Raw genomic sequence first — 18230 nt, forward strand, 5'->3', positions numbered from 1 at the left:
GATAAATGACAATATTGTGCATTGAGTAATAATCATGCATATACATTAACTCGCTTATACGGATGGATTGATTGATTAATCATGTTCAATTATAATCTAATATTTATATGTTCTTTTTTTCTATTTAAAATTATCTTCTTACAAATACGAGAATGAATCGAAAAGTTTAGAACACATGCATTAGTAAACAAAGTGGAATTATACAAAATTTGAATTACATAACGTAGATAAAAAAAAAAAATCTAAAACAGAAATCATTATAACAAATTATGCAAACGAAAATGTATTTGAACGATTTAAAAAACAAATGTAATTTATTCAAGAAATAAATTTTCAAATGCAACCTTGTATTGGCCGCACCTTTTCTTTACACTAAGAAAGATTTCGTTTCTTATAACCAAATTTGTCTCATCGAATTATCTAATCGTCTAAATGTAAACTAACATATTTATATTTTTTTTGATAATACGAATAAATAAATTCAAGTAATTTAAGGTTACGTTGTAGTAAGAAACGAATAAACGATGACATTTAAGTCACACGTTGAAACATAATATTGGAATGTTAAACGTCATTCTCTTTAGCTTTTAATACTGCAGTATTTTCATTGCAATGGAATTAAAAGAGTCATCGAAGAAAATGTTCATCCTGGAAATCGTCCAAAAATATACGCTCGAATTAAAACAAATCTATCACGCATTAGCGCTCGAGACGCCATCTTGAGGTTCAACTGAGTAACGTACGAACTTTCACGAATATTCTCGATCATTGTCGAACGCGTAACGAGGTAAAATTTAATCTCAATTTAATCTTATTATACAGTAATTTCTTTCTTAAGAATATAAAAATAAAACATTAAACATTATTATTACAATTACTAGATCTATTTATGATTATTTCTTTGAGGTAGTAGATAAAATTCGATTACAATCGTCTTATCTTATATTAAATAAGAAAATATTCTATTACTTTCTAGAACATCCTAGAAACCTATATAGCTTTTTTTTATGCAGCCATTATTTTAATAATAATTAATAATATTGTACATAGTATCTATTACGAAATGTGATCATTTTTCAAGATTTCTATTAGAGGTAAAAAAATCTAAAGAAATCTATTTATAAACTTTAAAATATATGCAAATATTAAAATGAATCAAACAACACTTTATAGATTTCATTAGGATATTAAAATTATTCATTAAATATCATCAAGATTATTAAAAAAATAAACTATGGCACGAAGTATAGAAATATATATAAAATATAAAGAATTTGTACTGTGGAATATTACAATTTACAAATTGTATCCATATTTTTATGAAATAAAATTCCTCCTGTCCTAGTTCGTATATTTTACGATAAATTAGGTGACTTAATCAACAGGTAAAACTTTATACGGATTAAGTATTCCTCTCGGATCCATGATTGATTTAAGTTGTTGCATCAATTCAATTTCCGATTGTGTTCTGCTCATATGAAGATATTTAGTTTTTTTAAAACCTATACCATGTTCTGCACTAACGCTACCACGAACACTAGAAATATATTCGAAAATGAATGGTTCTAATTGCGACGCTATGTCTTCCTGGTACGTTGGTATTGACACTTGTACATGAATGTTTCCATCACCTAAAAAACAAATATAATATTAAAATTAATACAAAATTAAATGCGTAAAATGACCGACCGTAAAGTAATACGATTATTATTATTATTATTAATATATCATACCTATATGACCATAACCACTTATTCTAGTAACGCGTGGATCACGTAAGCGTTCTCTTAAAACTTCAATAATTTTATAAAAATATGGAAGTGGTAATGAAACGTCGTATTTGAAGACATACCCTTCACGCAAAACACCTTCGCTAATTCTTTCTCTTAGAGCCCAGATATTCTGTGTAAAAAGAAAAAAAAATACAATTACAAAACAAAAAGTTAAAAGTAATAAAAACTTGTCTAAAGTTGTTTATTCTAATTTGTCTTTGTAACATAGTAAAAATATTGAAAAACTATCGTCACCTTTATTTTCGTAATATCAGAAGTGAGTGTACCATCTAGCACAATATTTTCATTAAGAAGTTTTTCAACAAACGCAGTGAGTTTCTCTTCGTCATGTGCCATGTGACTACCGGATGTCTCCAACAATACGTAGAAGTCATGATTGTGACCATCAGCCGTCACCAATGGATTCTGAAGACCCAAAAGTTTGGTCGAAACATCGATCGACAATTTGTCCATCATTTCGCAAGAGGATAAAATTTCGGCCAATTCTTTTTTAGCCAAATGATAAATTTTCAATACGTTGTCAAAACTGTTCAAACCTGTTTTCATTAATAAAGATAATCAAAATTTATGAAATCAAATGTATGAATAAATATGAAGAAAAAGAAATAAACACGTGACAAAAGGGATGATATTTCTTCTGATATGAAATTTTAAACGCGTTCACAGATAACGATCTCAGAATTTGCAACGACAACGTCGCGCGAATTAATTTTAGCTGTCCCATTTTATCGTAACGATGTTAATTCGAAGATCACTTGACCTTTCGCACATACCCACGTTTATATAAAGATGCGAGAAAGTCATATTGGTATATAATTCGTTTTTAGAATTGTTCCTTTTTTTGTTTTGTTTTAAACAACCTTGACTCATATTAATACAAATTTGTATCTATTTTTTATTAACGTTAATTTTTTTGGTAATAACTTGAAGAAAATAATCGTATATATTCAATTTGTATAAGTTTAATTTGACTTACCAAGTAATGCGACATTTATGGCTTTGGGTAAGGGCGGACATTGCAGGGCAACTTTCGTTACAACACCTAAAGTTCCTTCCGAACCGATAAATAAATGCTTCAAATGATAACCAGTGTTATTTTTCTTTAAACCATTCAAACAATCCACGACGTCGCCATTAGCTTTTACCTGGAAAATAAATCTTTTCAAATAAATCAGAATTATATTTGTAATAATTGTATTTTTTCAATCACGAATAAAACACAAATATGAAGTGAAAAATATATTTAATTTTTTTTGTAAATGAACTTACGGCTTCAAGTCCAAGAATATTTCCATGTAAATTACCATAACGAAGTAGTCTAAGTCCGCCAGCATTTGTCGAAACGTTGCCTCCAATCAAACAACTTCCTTTTGCACCTAAATCCAAAGGCATCATGAGACCAAAAGTAGATAAATGATTATCCAAATCCTCGAGAACGCAGCCAGCCTCGCAAGTAAGAACACCTGAGCCGATGATCAGAAAAAAAAACGAAAAGACAGGTGAGAACGTTGATCAAAAAAATTAAAATCCATTTGGATTATTGTTTCATTTCCTTCCTTACCGACCTGCCATTTCATTAGTTTCGATGATTTTATTCATAAGTTTCATTGATAATACGATTTCATCGAACACCGGTGTACTACCACCCACTAAACCGGTATTACCACTTTGTGGACAAACAGCTAAACGATTTTCATTACAATATCGTAATATTGCCGAGACTTCCTCAGTTTTCTTTGGCTTTAGTACAAGTCTACTTTTGCCTGAAAAAGTTAATACAAAATTATTAACTTGTGCTTTTCAATACTTAGATATCTTAACTGACGGAAACATGTATGATGGATGCAAATATAAATGTGTGTAAGAATAAAAATTCGATTCAAAATAAGAACAAACGAAGAATGTTCGCTTTAATTGTATCTGATCAAATATTTATTTGGATCTATTATTAAGTATACAATTATTTTTATACATACCTCGAACAGTATTTGCGAAATCGATATTGTAACCATCGCATTCGTCGGGATCGGTGATAACGCGATTGTGATCGAGTAATCTTTCAAAAAAATTAACATGTTCATCCGTGATCATGGAATATGGACCACGCTGTGTCTTATATCTTACCGATGTTAATTCTGGCTTTGTTTTTTTCGCATAATAACTTCGACACCCATATCCTCCTTGATTAACGTTCAACGTGCACGCCAAGATGCACTTTCGCAATATTCTTTGCGTTTGCATTTTCTAAAAGACTATAAATATTTTTTATTACTATTATATTATCGGTTGAACAAATCGATCATTTAAATATTAACAAATAAATAAATAAGACTAAGCTAACTTTAGAGAAAAATGGGAAGCTGTGATTTTCATCACGTTACAAATTGCATTCTCTTTACCGTGAAATTTACATACACGCGAGAGATAAAATCGAACGATAGAAATGCAATATCACGTTTACTATTTAAATAAATAAAAAAATAAATATATAGATATATATTTATATGTGAAAATATTTCATTTTCTTATCGATTACTATAATATATCATTGATGATTTAAATGAAAAAATACTGTTATAATGGATCATTGTCTGATACACTATGTGATTAAAAAACCATTAACATAATGAATATATATGAAGTTTCTCAAGCGAACAATGTGTCGAGTTACATCACGTAAATAATATACTGTGCACTCGTATATTTACATATTTTATTATTTAAATATATATCAAAGTGTTCAATATTATTAATTGTTACGAATACGTATAATGAAGATGTAACCCAACTTTCTAGCCCCTGCAACAATGATTAATTAATTGATCATACATTTTTCCAAGAAAATATAATACTAATGTATATAACATATCTTACAGTAATAAATCGATGAAAACTACTCAATGAGTTTATTGAAAATCTATGATAAAATTAATCGTTGATTGGAATAAATTCAACGTTTTCACGAATCAACGAAGAAAAACAAAATGGCTACGGGTAACAGCACCCCGGTTGGTCTATACAAATATTTCTGAGCAATGAACTCTCTCCTATCCTCTCAAGATGAAGATACAAAAAATAAGAAAAGAAAGGAAGACACGATTCAATAGAAAATTAGTTAAAATGAAGTAATAAAGAAAAAGGAAAGTAATAAAACGAAGATGTTGGTCAGGGTTCAATGGTATAAACGAATAGGAAAAAAAAATTAAAGAAAAAGCGTATCATAACATTCTTATCCTTATCTAAAGTCACAAAAGGCGTATACGAGTGTAAAAGAACATCATCATCAACAGCAACGGCAGCTGCTCAGTCTCTCAATTATGTGTCCTCCTCCTCGTCCCCCTCTACGCAGTTCACCACCACCTCTTCTCTTCCTGCTCGTCTACCTCCTCCTCCTTTTTCTTTTCCTTCTCCCTCTTCTCCTCCAGCTCCTCATCGTCGTTCTCGACGAGTTGCTTCCATTTTCTAGTCGTTAATTCGCGGCCTGATCGACGGACATCGGATATTATAATCTACATCTCCACCTCCTCCCCCACCCCTCGACACGCAGAAGCGCATAGGGTCTCAAGCGATACGCCGCGTCAGTGTTACGATCTCCGAGCGGTGGGGAAAATAAGGTCAGTACCAGAGCCGAGGGAGGAAATGTTACGAACAGAGACAAAGAAAGGGACAGAGAGAGAGAGAAAGAGAGAGAAAAGAGGGGGTAATGGAGGAAAACCGAGAGAGATGGATGGACAGCGAGCATGCACGAAGGAGAGAGGTCGATCGAGTGGTGGACGAAGTGGGAAGGGAGCCAATCGTCGTAACGCCTCGTACTTTGCTATATATATATATATTTTGCTTCGTGTAATATGTGTATATCTTTCTCTTTCTCTCTCTATCTCTTTCATTTTCTCCTTTCATATGCCGTATGAGAATGTGTGTGAATGCTTCTATGTATTCTTACACGATATACTTCTATACATACAACTGATTGAGATTATTTAATAGCATAGCAGCGTGTTTTGTGTCGGGGACACGTGATGGTAGATTATACTTGGGGAAAGAGAAAGAGCAAAAGAGAAAGTATAAGAGAGACATTGTATAAGAAAAGAAAAGGAAAACAGATGAATGAATAGAAAAGGATGCATTTATAAGGCTTGAAAAGATGCCCGACGAGAAAGGAAAATGTATTTATGAGAGAAAGAGAGACAAGAATAGATGGAACAGAGCGAGAGGGAGATCACCAATCGTCGCTGGGACAGAGCGTATTGGTATGCAGGCGAAAGGAACGTGATCCTGTAGGGATTCGTTTTACTTTACTAACACATAGGGTAACTTGATATTTGGGAGATATAGTCTATCTTCTATGTGTTGGTAATGGAGTTGGCGCACTAACACATAATATCGAGGAGAGGGAACATGCATACAAGCAAGGACGAGATTTTTCTATGTGTGGTGTACATTCATGAGTACACACACATATGAAAAGGAGTATATGTATTTACTGATACAAATGTAGTACTACACTACTACACTACTACTATTATTTCTACTACTACAAAGAAGAGTTATATTCATGAATACGAGGAGATATAGCGCATTGCTTCCAGGGGGTAACGCATGCGCAGAAGATAGTTGGCTCTCGAGCCAATTCCTCGGTGGCGGGTCGAATCATTAACTTGTTTCCCTGGCAACGTTGCTCGGACTGAACCATTGGTCACAGGATTTCCCCCTACTTTTCTTACCGTACGCTCTATCGGTGGAATCGGGAAACTACGAAGCTTCGACTCGGCTTCATTCGGCTGTATACGATATCGTTATATTCCTAACCTCTATCGTAAGCAAGACTATAGTGTACAATCACCAATGCAATCGTACCAACACCAAGCGCGCATGAAGCTCACCAACGAGACTACCCAAGTAAAAACGTTCCTCGTATATAAACGTGGTCGTAAAAGCGGGATTGGCGCGACCGCGACTTCTTCCTACCCTCCGCAGCGATGCGTCGAACCTTGCGTCGAAATCCGAGACCGGTATCGGAAAGATGAACAATAAATCGATCCTATTTCTTTACCTTTTTTTATCATCTATATTCTTATTCTTCTTTACACGATTACTGACTTACTGATTACTATTGTCTTCTTTTATCGAATAATCTCCCTGATAATGAATAATTGAACAATATTTAAGCTTTGATTTCTTACATTTTTGGAAAATAAAATACATTAAAAAGATATATATGCTATGCAAGTTAGGAGACAAAAAATGTAGGATGCATCTAAACGTAAATATTTACGTTAATTTTCTATACACCTGTTTGCTTTTTATATTCACTTCTCTACGTGACATTCCAATTATATAAAACTTAATATTTAAATAGAAAATATTTCTTAGGATAACAGAAAAGAGTAAGAAAGAATTTGATTTAATCCTACAAGAGAAAGTAGGATCGTTGAATAAAACTTGACCATAATAGTTTAGGTTCAAATCAGGAGGCATCGATCGATCGTATCGATGTACCATTAGATTTCCATCGATTTATCTCGAAATACTTTCAATCGAATTTTATTATTTCGCTTATATATTGTTGGTAGATTAATTAAAAAAAAGGAAAACTAATTAAATTTATAATTAGTCAATACTGATTGGATGAAAATTTTCTGTAGGACAGAGGCGGACCAATCGAGTACACGTCGACTCTACGGGGTTTCGAGTAGGGAAGTATAAACTCGACTTAGACAGCTGTGTCAGTGACGTAACTGGCCGTTAAAGACCCAGTCCCAAATCTCTTAGGGTTTCGATTGTCTTTGTTTTTATCATTTTTTTTTTATATTTTTTTATTCATCAAAGTTATGCAATTATATTTTTAAAATAATTATTAAATTATTTTGTTAGTCATTTATTAAAGTAATTAACGATAATAGATAAAAAATAGAAAACAAATACAATTTTCAAGATATACAATTTGTTATCATATTTTTAATCATTTAAAATAAAAAAAATATGATTTACGTACATTTTAGATTATTACTGAAATAATTGAACTTTTTCAATTAAAGATATGAAATAATTTATCTCCATATATATAATATATACTTTTTATTCAATAAAAATATAACTTGTAGATTTTTATTATTACCTTTTACGATTTGTAAATCTATCTCTGCAATAAATGAAATTATTGGGTTTTAATAGTAACGAAAAAATAAGAATCAAATAAATTAGAATAAATGCTTTCTGGAACTATACTGATATACAGTTTGATAGTAGGTGAATGTAACATAAATTACGTACGTTTTTTATACGATTTAATATTAATATTTTAATATCCTAAATTCAATCGAAAACAATATTGTTAATAAATTAAAGAAATATTTTATTACAGTTTTTTTATTAGAACTGTTATTTTTTGTCTTTCCATGTTTACAATTATTCCTGAATTTAATTCATTTTTGTATCGGTTAGAGAGAGATTAAAAAAATAGCAATCTTACGAAAAAAAAGAATGTTTGATTTTTTAAACAAAACGACGAATACAAAAATTTATGGATGGATACTCGACAAGGGAATAAGAGTAAAATATAAAATGAGTTGAGTCTATCAAAAATGCTTTAATGAAATAATTCATAAAATAAAAATTAAAAAAAACGATAACAAAAAAAATAAATACCTTCAATGTAAGACAAAATTAACCTGTATCATAAAAATATTATAGAAAAATTTGATACTAAATACACGTAATGTAATTTTAATTCATATTTTTGATAATTCAAGTACTTAAACCTTAATGAACTTTTGTTATATCTTAATAATAATAAAAAGAAAATGTGCAAAGTAATAAAATTATTTGATTCTTAAAATATTAAATAAAATATTTAAAAAAAAGTGTATGTGATCGAATGTACAGGGGATATTCGTTCATAGGAACGTACCTGGCTGTATCACGAGACTATGCTACAAAATCTTTGGTGGACTATAGTCTCGTGTACGTATACAAAGTCCAGTTGATTGTGTTAGTGCTCTCAAAATCGAGTGGCTTGGGGCGAGTGTTAGTACCGTTACGAAGCATGCGCCCATAACCACGGCGTCTAATAGCCCCGCCTTTTCGACGCGAACTGATGCCTTTGGGATTTGTCCTCAGTTGACCAATCAAGTAAGAGCTTGTCTCGACGAAGGGTCAAGAGACGTAAGGGAAAGGATCATTTTTGAGTTAGTGGGGGTAAGAGAATCGGTTGGAAGGGGACGATCCTTGGGGATGGTGGGATGCATGCGGGGTAGTGGGGGAGGGTAAAGCGGCTGTTGAGAGAGGGAATAGAACACTCGTGTACTTTGCGGGAGCAGGGAAACAGCAGCAGCAACGAATGCGACGACCGATACTTACGAAACTCTGCGACGTTGACGCGCTTCACAACGCTGTTTAGAACCTCGAGGATTCATATTTTTCTAAAAAATCAAAAAACTGTGTTGGCTTTCTCATAATTCGATTAATCCAAAGGATCAAAATAGTGTTCGAATCGTTGCTTTATTCGCGAAAGTGGTGAAGAGGAGAAGAAGGAGGAAGTAATAGTGGAGGTGGTGTTAGTGTTGATGGTGGTGGTGGTGGCAGCGGCAGTGGCGACGACGGCGGCGGTGATAGTGGTGGGTGGTGGGTGGTAGTGGCGAACAACGACAGCACGACATCATCAACATACAACGTTGAGAACGACAACGGTGGCCGTTCAGTGACTGTACGTTCAGAAACGTGCATAGGTGTGACTGCGCAGTCGCTATGTGAGTAGTACCCAAATGACGAGAAATGTTTCTCCTATGAGATCCATGGCTACTTGCCTGACTCGAGACTTTTTCTCGTTGCTTTTACAAACACGTTTACTTTCTTTCTCTATGTTTCTCGAACTTTCTCTTTCTCCTTTCATTCCCAAAATCGAAGGAAAAAAATTTGAGTTATACGGAACGATCGTAGCGCCGGTCTAGAAGAACTCTGAACCTTCCTCGCCGCGTCCCGTCCGTTCTTCGAACGTACCACGTTTTTTCTTTTTCTGTATAATCCAATATGTCTGTCGATAGAAGGGGAAGGCACTGTCTTTATCTTTCCTTCTTAAACGAACGTTTCTATCTTTCTCTCTATCTCTCCATCATCATTGTACGAGATCGTTATAATGTGTCTGTAAGTATAAAGTAGGAATCCCGCGTGTATTAATACGATTAGAAGCATCGTGAAGATATAGTAGGTTATGTATGTATTGTGTATCTATAGAACTTGACGACTCTCTCGCTGAGAACCGCGTGCTGCTGGCTATGTTATTATCATTATTATCGTCGTCGCGCCGTTATTGGCATTATGGCGAGATCCATGTTGCGTGCGTTTGGCCGCCCCCTGGAGGCTTCGGTATCTCGCTTCTCCCCTACCCTAACTTAACTTTTCTCTTCTCTTCTCCTCCTCGCCTCCCTCTGTACTCTTAGGGCTCACACACTCGCCACCATTTCCGTCTAATCCCACGCTCTCTCTGCTCGCCGGCTCCCTCCCGTTTCTCCACGCCTTTCAATCCCGTTTCCCGCTCAATCTTTTCCTCTCGCGTCTCCCTTCTCTCCCCTTCTATACTGCGACCCATCCTACCTACCATTGCTATCGTTTGTTTGTTCGTCCCTTCTCTCTCTCACTCTCCCTCCTTTATGCGTTCTCTCTTTTTCTCCCTACCCTTTTCTCTCTCCCTTCTTTCTTTATCTGCTTCCCTCCAACCTCGCTTCGTACCAACCTACTCCTTTTTTTTCCACCGAGACTAATTATGGTGGTCGACGGACGGAGGACATTTTGTTCCCGAGTATTTTCAAAGCCATCCTAGCGTAAGATGGATCGCGTGGATTTCCATTGGATCGATATAGCTCTTCATATATTATAGGTAGGTACCTTCTTTACCGTTCGAAACTAATGAATTCTCTCTTCTCTTCACTGTATTCTTCACGGTCTTCTTTTTCTATTGGCCCTACTAGCTTGCGACAGTATCGTGTTTCACTACGAATAGGCGTCGTGTAAATCTTACGAACGATAGTTTAGAAAATAGCTTCTTGTTGTTTAGGATTCTTCTTATCGAAATTTCGATTGTATATTTATTTTTTATTGTTTTTATATCAATCACCAATTTAACTTAATACACGCGGAATTATTATGTTAGTTAGGAATGCAGTATAAATTTAAATTCGACCAATGATCATCCTTCATTAAATGTGAGTGGTTTACAATGTATCAATCATATATATATATATACTACAGCATGCATATATATATATATATATATTACTAATTAAGGGGTTTGGATTGGTTAAATATTTCTTCGGTTTTCGTACAATGATGATAATGTGATTGGTGGATTATATTTTTTGTCTTCTCATTGATTCGTCCAATTCGATTAAGAGGTTAACTTTTTATGGTCTTGGTTTTTCCATTTTTAAAATGTTGAAATTTCTAGCACGTTGCTATTCCTTTGTTTATTTTTCTAAAGAATGTTTTCAATAATTTCAATTTTTACATAAGATGATAATGCATTATGTTTGCATTTAAAATCAAAGCTACGAAATAATATTGATTTACATTGCATTTAAAAATGATCCTTTTAAAAAATTAACAACAACGATTTCCATGCTTTTTTTTCTATACGTTTGATTTTCACGAGCACATTTTTTTCTTATTTATGATGAAAATCATTTAAAAGAATTTCATAACCTAAACGTTTAATTACATCTCAAACTTTTCCACAAATTTCAACAATGGAATATGTTTTATTATTCATTTTAAAGCATGAGAATAAAATCTAGGTTAAAATTGATCAATATAAGTATTCTCTTGAGAATATCAAATGATATCAATCTTACATATCTAACTTAATATTTTTCTAATGAAATAATTGTTTAATGCAATATATACTGATAATCGATGATAAACTTAAGAAATTACTCACTTGTTTCTGAAGAAGTTGATAAATTTTTAACTTTCTAATTCTTAATTACTACACAATATGTGTTCACACTTGTTAGCTCTATGTGATACTGGTTATGCTTACAATCGAAACCAATTTAACACCATTTCATTTGTGTTGAGGTTATGAATATGTTAATATTATAAAACACAGTTGTGTGTCAACATAAATATTTGTCAAGTTCATTGATAATAAACTGATAACAAATATTGATTAATAAGGTTAACCGATAAAATAAAAGAAACGAATTGTGTCCAAAGGTCACGTGACCTTTTCAATAAAAAAAAAATAAATAGAAATAAAAAAGTTAACCTACACATTCACAATGAAATTCAAATGAAATGATAATTTTAAATAGAAAATATGAGTTCGAAAATAATTAAAAGATATATACTGATTAGATTAAAATAGTAAATAAAGCAATTAAGTTTAATAACTAATATAAAAATGTGTAACAATTATCGTAGTAACAGCACTGAAGATCTTCGGGTCAATTACTACATTTCAAGTAATATCAAATGATGACTGCAACTCATGAGCTTCAACAACAACAACAAAACGTTCAGCAGCAGCAACAGCAGCAGCAGCAACAACAACAACAACAGCATGTACAACAACAGCAACAACAGGTGCAACCGCAACAAATTCAACCACAACAAGTGCAAGCACAACAACAGATTCAGCAGCAGGTTCAGCCTCAGCAACAAATGCAAGTACAACAGCAGGTGCAGCAACAAGTACAGCAACAAGTACAACAGCAGCAGCAACAACAACAACAGCAGCAACAGCAACAACAGCAGCAGCAACAGCAACCACAACAACAACAAAGTAATGGGCCACATAATGTTGTACCTACACAAGTTCAGGTTCAACCACAGGTAGCAGCTAACATGCCTCAACAACAGGTATAAACGATATAAATACGTAATGAGAGTTTTGTTGTTCTATAATATTAAAAATAAACAAATATATTAATTACATACTTGTATTAGTTACAGGGAGCAGTTGCTGTGTCAATGCATCATCAGCAACAAGGTGTTGGTGGTGTATCTATGGCATTATCTGGTCAACAAGGTGCAACAACTATAACCACGATGGCTGCACATCCTCAGGCAGTTCAAGTTATTCAACAACCGATACAAAGTCAAGCATATCATTTGCAACAACTATATAATACTCAAGCTCCATTATTGATGCCTGGAAATTTGGCTCTTCATCCTGCAGGAATAAATCCATCTTCAATTCAGGTATAAAGAAATATCAAATTATTTGAATAATTAATTTCTATCATTTTACACATTGGACATATTTAAAAGAAGAATATCTATAGAATACTTTGCAGGTTACAACAGCTGGTAAGCCTTTTCAGTCTGCAGCACAATTGACACCTCATATGTTAACTACAGCGTCAACACCTGACCAAGGTACAGGTCATCCTGGTGCAGGAGGGACTAAAGTTCAAGGATTTCCAACGAGTTACTTGCCTGTACCAACTTCTGCTACTCCTGATGCAGGACAAGCATTGGTTTTCGGACAGCTTGGCGTTTTAGGCTCGCCACAGCCTCCACCCTCGTTACAACAACAACAACAGCAGCAGCAATCTGCAAATAAACAAGACCAAGTGCAAAAGGTAACATATTATTTTCATATATACTTATTACTTATTGCTCTACAAAAAATCATATTAATAATATATGAATTTTGGTTTAGTATACCACATGTACAGCGGGTACTCCATCCGGCGCAAGAGGACCAGGAATGCAATTTGCACTTTGGCAGTTTGCACCTCAAGTTTGGACTGGATTACAACCACCAACTGTTCTTACTGCTGCTCCAAACCAAATATTTATTCGAAGTCCTACACAACCTGACATGTTTATTCAAGGACCACAACCCATCCAAGCCCATAATGGTTAGTAATTGCAATTTCTATTTTATATATTTACATATTATTTCGATAGCATTTGGTTAATCGTAAGAATATATATTTGTTTGTTATAATAGCGTTAGCCACCCAACAGCAGATTCAAGGAGTACAGCAAATTGCGGCCGCTAGCGGGAAAGCCAAGGTAATGGACATACAACAATATCAAGCGATGAAAAGCAAGCAGAGCACGGGAGGACAGAGGCCACTTAGCATTTTACCATCGTCGCTGCAAACTGTCAATATACGAGCTGCAAGTTCTGTTTCTACACAAACTGTTCATGAAGTACAAGTCACGGTACACGCACAGGTTACTATGATTACATTTACATCAGTTAGGAAAAGAAATTTTTTTTAATTGGTGTAAATGTGTCATAATGTATTGTAAGCTGTGCTTCAGCATAATATTATTGCCAAACTCAATAATACCGGTATAATATATTGTTCACTTTCTTCCCCTCTAGAGTGGGAAAGTTAGCGGGAGCGGGAGTAAGGGTCGTGGTAAACCAATTCAATCACCTCAACAACAACAACAGCAGCAACAGCAACAGCAGCAACAACAACAACAACAACAACAGCAACAAACGCAACAAGCGATGCAACAACATCAACAAGTGTTCATTCAGCAAAAGCAACATCCTCAACAACAGCAACAACAACAACAACAACAGCAACAACAATTACAACAACAATATCAGCAACAACAAGTGCAATCTACTCAACAACAAATCCAACCTAAGCCAATGATGGGTAAGATATATACTATGAATATTATTTCTACAGGTAAGGAATATAAATGGATGCTTTTAATAATTCATTAAATTAATATTTGTCACTTTTATCTAGCAGGTATGGCTTTACAGCAGCAACAGCAACCACCTGGAGTAGTCTTAAGTAGTGAACCAAGACCTATAATGCCTGTAGTATCGGTAGGAAGTGTTGGGGTTGCTGCTGCGTCACAAATGAATCAAGTACAACAACCTCAAATGTCTGCCGTACAACAGCTTCCAATACCGGTACAAAGCTATTATCATGTAATGTATACCCTACTGCTACGAATATAACTATATATTATTATTATTATTAATTAAAGTTATTGCATTTACAAATAACTCATGCAACATCTTTGACAAAGTTTGTTTTAATTATTTTTTTTTTTTTTAGCCTATCAATCAGACAATAATAGGCAATCAAATAGTAGGCGCAGCATCTCAAGTTCAACCTGTACCAATAGTAAATAGACCAACTGAACAACAGCCTCATGATCCTAATAATACTGCGATGATGATAACGTCGCCTGATCGTAATCATCAACCTGACTGTTCGATAATACTTCCATCAACAATTCTTCCTCCTGCTAACGATGACAGTAAAAATATTAATAAAAAAGATGAAGTTTTACCAGTAACTGTGGAAGAATTGCCAGTACCTCCATCAGATGTATCAGGTATGTATGTGTGTATGTGTATAATTTAATAAAACAAAATGATATATATCAATGTTTCTTTTTTCTTTTTATAAAGATACCGATAATTCCAAGCTGCAATTAAAAGACGAGGAAAATAATACCTCAAAAACGGATGATAATAAAACATGTAACAATCCATTAGCAGGACTTGCCAATACAGTCAATTCTATTACCAATGGCGCAACTAATGAAGAATCGACGAATGTTTCTGTAACTGTTCCTTTAACAGCAAGTAGTAAACATGCACCTCCTAAGGCTATGGTTAAACCACAGGTTCTTACCCATGTGATTGAAGGATTTGTTATACAAGAAGGTATATTATATAAATATGTTTAATCAATTTGTTGTTGCTTTTATTATATATTGAAGTTGATGAACAGGTGAAAAAGATCAGAACATATTGTTTTGATTTTTTTTTCTTTTTTTTTTTTTTACCAATCCAACTTTCCTATGATATTAAGTTTGTATATTATTTATAAATGTTCAATATCGAATATTTAATATTAATTAAGAATGTTTTTGTTTACAGCATCCGAACCATTTGCTGTTAACAGAACATCTTTGAATAATACAATAGGCCAAGAGACAACGAATATTTTAAATCGTAATAACTCGTCCGAAAAAGATAATTCTGATGAACCACCAAGTATGATAAATTTAATTACAATTGATTTTATTCTCTCTCTCTCGTAAAATTTGTGTCATATAATAATTCGTATTAATATTTTTAAATCTAGGAAAGAAACATGCTTCAAATTACAACGTAGACGATGATGGCAATAGTACTCATACAGGAAAATGTGAAAATTGTGGTAACACGATAGACGAGCAAAATATTAAATTTAAAAAGGATAAACGTTTTTGTTCTGCCATTTGTGCGAAAAAGTTAGTGCTTTATTAATTATTACTTTTCGTATTTCTTTTTTTTTTTTTTTGCATGATTAATAATGAGCACATTAATAATGCATGCCAATTTTCTAATCGATTATAATTATTTTGTTATATAAATTTGCAGTAAAAAACGTGAATCGCGTGAACACGATATCATGGACAAGCAATGGTCAGAAATGGAAATTGATATTAAAACTAACGATGTAGATAATAAACAGAAAAATGGAGAAGATAAATCGTTATTGACGACAACTACTGCTTCCTCCGTCGATGATTCTACACCAAAAGTGAATCCTGTTAAATGGACAGTACGTATACGAGTCTAATATTTATTTTTATTAACAATTTGAGTCCCAAGAGTAAATGTCAAACAGAGCGACCACATAATAAATCAACAAGAAATCTGAACTCTTGGTACTTAAGTGGGTGTTAATTGTTCAACTTGCTACAACTTTTGATGTGTCAGGCTTAATTTTAATTGAGATATGCAATGATGTATTGTATATCTCATATGTATGAGATATGAAAATCATCCTTTAATTTTTCTAGGTAGGAGAAGTATGCGAATTTATTCGCGGCTTACCAGGTTGTGCAGATTACGCAGAAGACTTTGCCATACAAGAGATCGATGGACAAGCTCTTATGTTATTAAAGGAAGATCATTTGATGTCAGCGATGAGTATTAAATTAGGACCAGCATTAAAAATAGTAGCCAGAATTGATTCGATGCGTATAGAATCAATGTCCAATTCCAATCCTACATCTAACAGCTCATAAATTTATTTATAATTCTGTGCATTTTGATTGATTGATTTTTATTTGTAGACTATTAAAGTTTCAAATAATAATTTATGAGCTGCTGCGGAAGGGTTTTGTGCAAAAGATTTATTATTCGCGATTCATTTAATAAATGATAAAAAATATATTAACATTATTTTGCAATATCACAGAAAAATTTACACTCGTGTTGTAAATATTTTTTTAAATTTAATATTCCAACGAAAGAATCTAATTCAAATAATATTATTTCTATTATTCTGTTAAAAGAAAGAACAAGTATTATTTATCAAATTGGAAAAAAAGTGCATACAACATCATAGGAAATAGAAGAAAAAAGAAAAACAAACATAATTTTATAAAGAGAATTTTGCAATCAGTTGGATTATACGTTTTAGATCATTTTTCATTTCTTGTAATATTATTATTGATAGGATTATTGTAAATATTTGTTAAATGGTATAATTATAGGCACGTAATTATATTCTTAAAAAGGAAAGCTATTTGCCTAATATATATATATATATATATATATAAAAGAATAAAACATAAAAGTATTTGAAAATATTTCTATGAGATACGAAAGAAAATCATTGCAAGTCATAAATGTGTTTTTGTAAGCTACTGTTCGATCATATATTATATATAAAATATCTTACTTTTTACAAAATTTCGATATACGATATACATTTTGACTTATAATGATTAAAAATTATCTTTCGAAATCGTGTGTAAATAACACATATTATATACATATATATATATAAACGCAAATGGATCGACAAAATTGTGTTAATTTGTAAGATGAGTGCCGTCATGTATATTGTATGTATGAATGTTTTACAAAAAGTACAATTTTATATAAAAAAAAAACAAAAAGAAGAATTGCGTACAATTAACAAATAGTCAAGAATCTGAGTACAAAATGTGTCTATTATACAGAATACAAGCATTGTACATAAAATGTTTAGAGATACGTGCTGTACTCTGCGTTTCAACAAATATTATCTTGAGTTTGCATTTGAATGAAAAAAAAAAAGAAAAAAAAGAAAAGAATCATTCTCAAAGATCATTTTCATATTGTAATTACATTACATTACAATTATCTGCTATTAAAGATGCAGATTTGTAACATTTGATGAAAACATACATTTCCGGTACTCCTGAACATATATTTTGTAAATGTATCACTTATACTACTACTACTACTACAGGTAGCTTTTCAAATGTACATATTAGATATAAAATGTTTATTTAATATACAAATTTTATAACAACATCCTGTTTATTATGATCATTTTATATGTAACTTCCTACATCATCATCATCATCATCATGGTCTTCGTTTTTTTGAAATCTAATTTTTTTCAATGTTATCATTTAATTGTAGTTTTATAATTTTGTATATAATTATAAGGAAAAAAAGAA

General features: G+C 32.6%; 2 protein-coding genes across 14 annotated transcripts; one reads left to right on the forward strand and one right to left on the reverse strand.

Moving 5' to 3' along the window:
- Positions 1 to 862: 862 nt before the first annotated feature.
- D2hgdh (D-2-hydroxyglutaric acid dehydrogenase) lies at positions 863 to 12240 on the reverse strand. 2 transcript variants are annotated; one of them, XM_015334665.2, is made up of 8 exons: positions 11725 to 12240; positions 3770 to 4045; positions 3359 to 3556; positions 3063 to 3256; positions 2770 to 2938; positions 2028 to 2329; positions 1734 to 1902; positions 863 to 1631 (listed from the first exon to the last, which is right to left on the reverse strand). In XM_015334665.2, the coding sequence occupies exons 2-8, from the start codon at positions 4032 to 4034 to the stop codon at positions 1375 to 1377; spliced, it is 1554 nt and encodes a 517-aa protein (XP_015190151.1). In that variant the 5' UTR covers positions 4035 to 4045; positions 11725 to 12240; the 3' UTR covers positions 863 to 1374. The 2 variants fall into 2 exon arrangements, with proteins under 2 accessions (XP_015190151.1, XP_015190152.1); XM_015334666.2 differs by lacking the exon at positions 11725 to 12240 and adding an exon at positions 8704 to 8844.
- On the forward strand, positions 9213 to 18079 carry LOC107073861 (uncharacterized). Of its 12 annotated transcripts, none has more exons than XM_015334646.2 (14): positions 9213 to 9541; positions 12210 to 12647; positions 12735 to 12989; positions 13073 to 13372; positions 13453 to 13654; positions 13747 to 13976; positions 14131 to 14416; positions 14513 to 14700; positions 14831 to 15113; positions 15190 to 15447; positions 15664 to 15780; positions 15872 to 16019; positions 16150 to 16333; positions 16575 to 18079. In XM_015334646.2, exons 2-14 carry the CDS (start codon positions 12261 to 12263, stop codon positions 16800 to 16802), a joined length of 3066 nt encoding a protein of 1021 aa, XP_015190132.1. In that variant the 5' UTR covers positions 9213 to 9541; positions 12210 to 12260; the 3' UTR covers positions 16803 to 18079. The 12 variants fall into 12 exon arrangements, with proteins under 12 accessions (XP_015190132.1, XP_015190133.1, XP_015190134.1 ...); XM_015334647.2 differs by lacking the exon at positions 9213 to 9541 and adding an exon at positions 9802 to 9935; XM_015334648.2 differs by lacking the exon at positions 9213 to 9541 and adding an exon at positions 10529 to 10668.
- Positions 18080 to 18230: the final 151 nt, after the last annotated feature.

The sequence above is a fragment of the Polistes dominula genome, unplaced genomic scaffold (genome assembly GCF_049000335.1).
Source record: "Polistes dominula isolate Pdom_NZ unplaced genomic scaffold, Pdom_raw_medaka contig_31, whole genome shotgun sequence".
Lineage (NCBI taxonomy): Eukaryota > Metazoa > Arthropoda > Insecta > Hymenoptera > Vespidae > Polistes > Polistes dominula.

Coding starts and splice junctions, on each gene's coding strand:
- LOC107073861 (XM_015334646.2), top strand. CDS start 12,261: ATGATGACTGCAACTCATGAGCTTCAACAACAACAACAAAACGTTCAG. Junction 12,990..13,072: donor TAAATCCATCTTCAATTCAG/GTATAAAGAAAT, acceptor GAATATCTATAG/AATACTTTGCAGGTTACAAC. Junction 15,448..15,663: donor AGGATTTGTTATACAAGAAG/GTATATTATATA, acceptor TTTTGTTTACAG/CATCCGAACCATTTGCTGTT.
- D2hgdh (XM_015334665.2), bottom strand. CDS start 4,034: ATGCAAACGCAAAGAATATTGCGAAAGTGCATCTTGGCGTGCACGTTG. Junction 3,257..3,358: donor CGAAACTAATGAAATGGCAG/GTCGGTAAGGAA, acceptor TCATCGGCTCAG/GTGTTCTTACTTGCGAGGCT. Junction 2,939..3,062: donor ATATTCTTGGACTTGAAGCC/GTAAGTTCATTT, acceptor TTTATTTTCCAG/GTAAAAGCTAATGGCGACGT.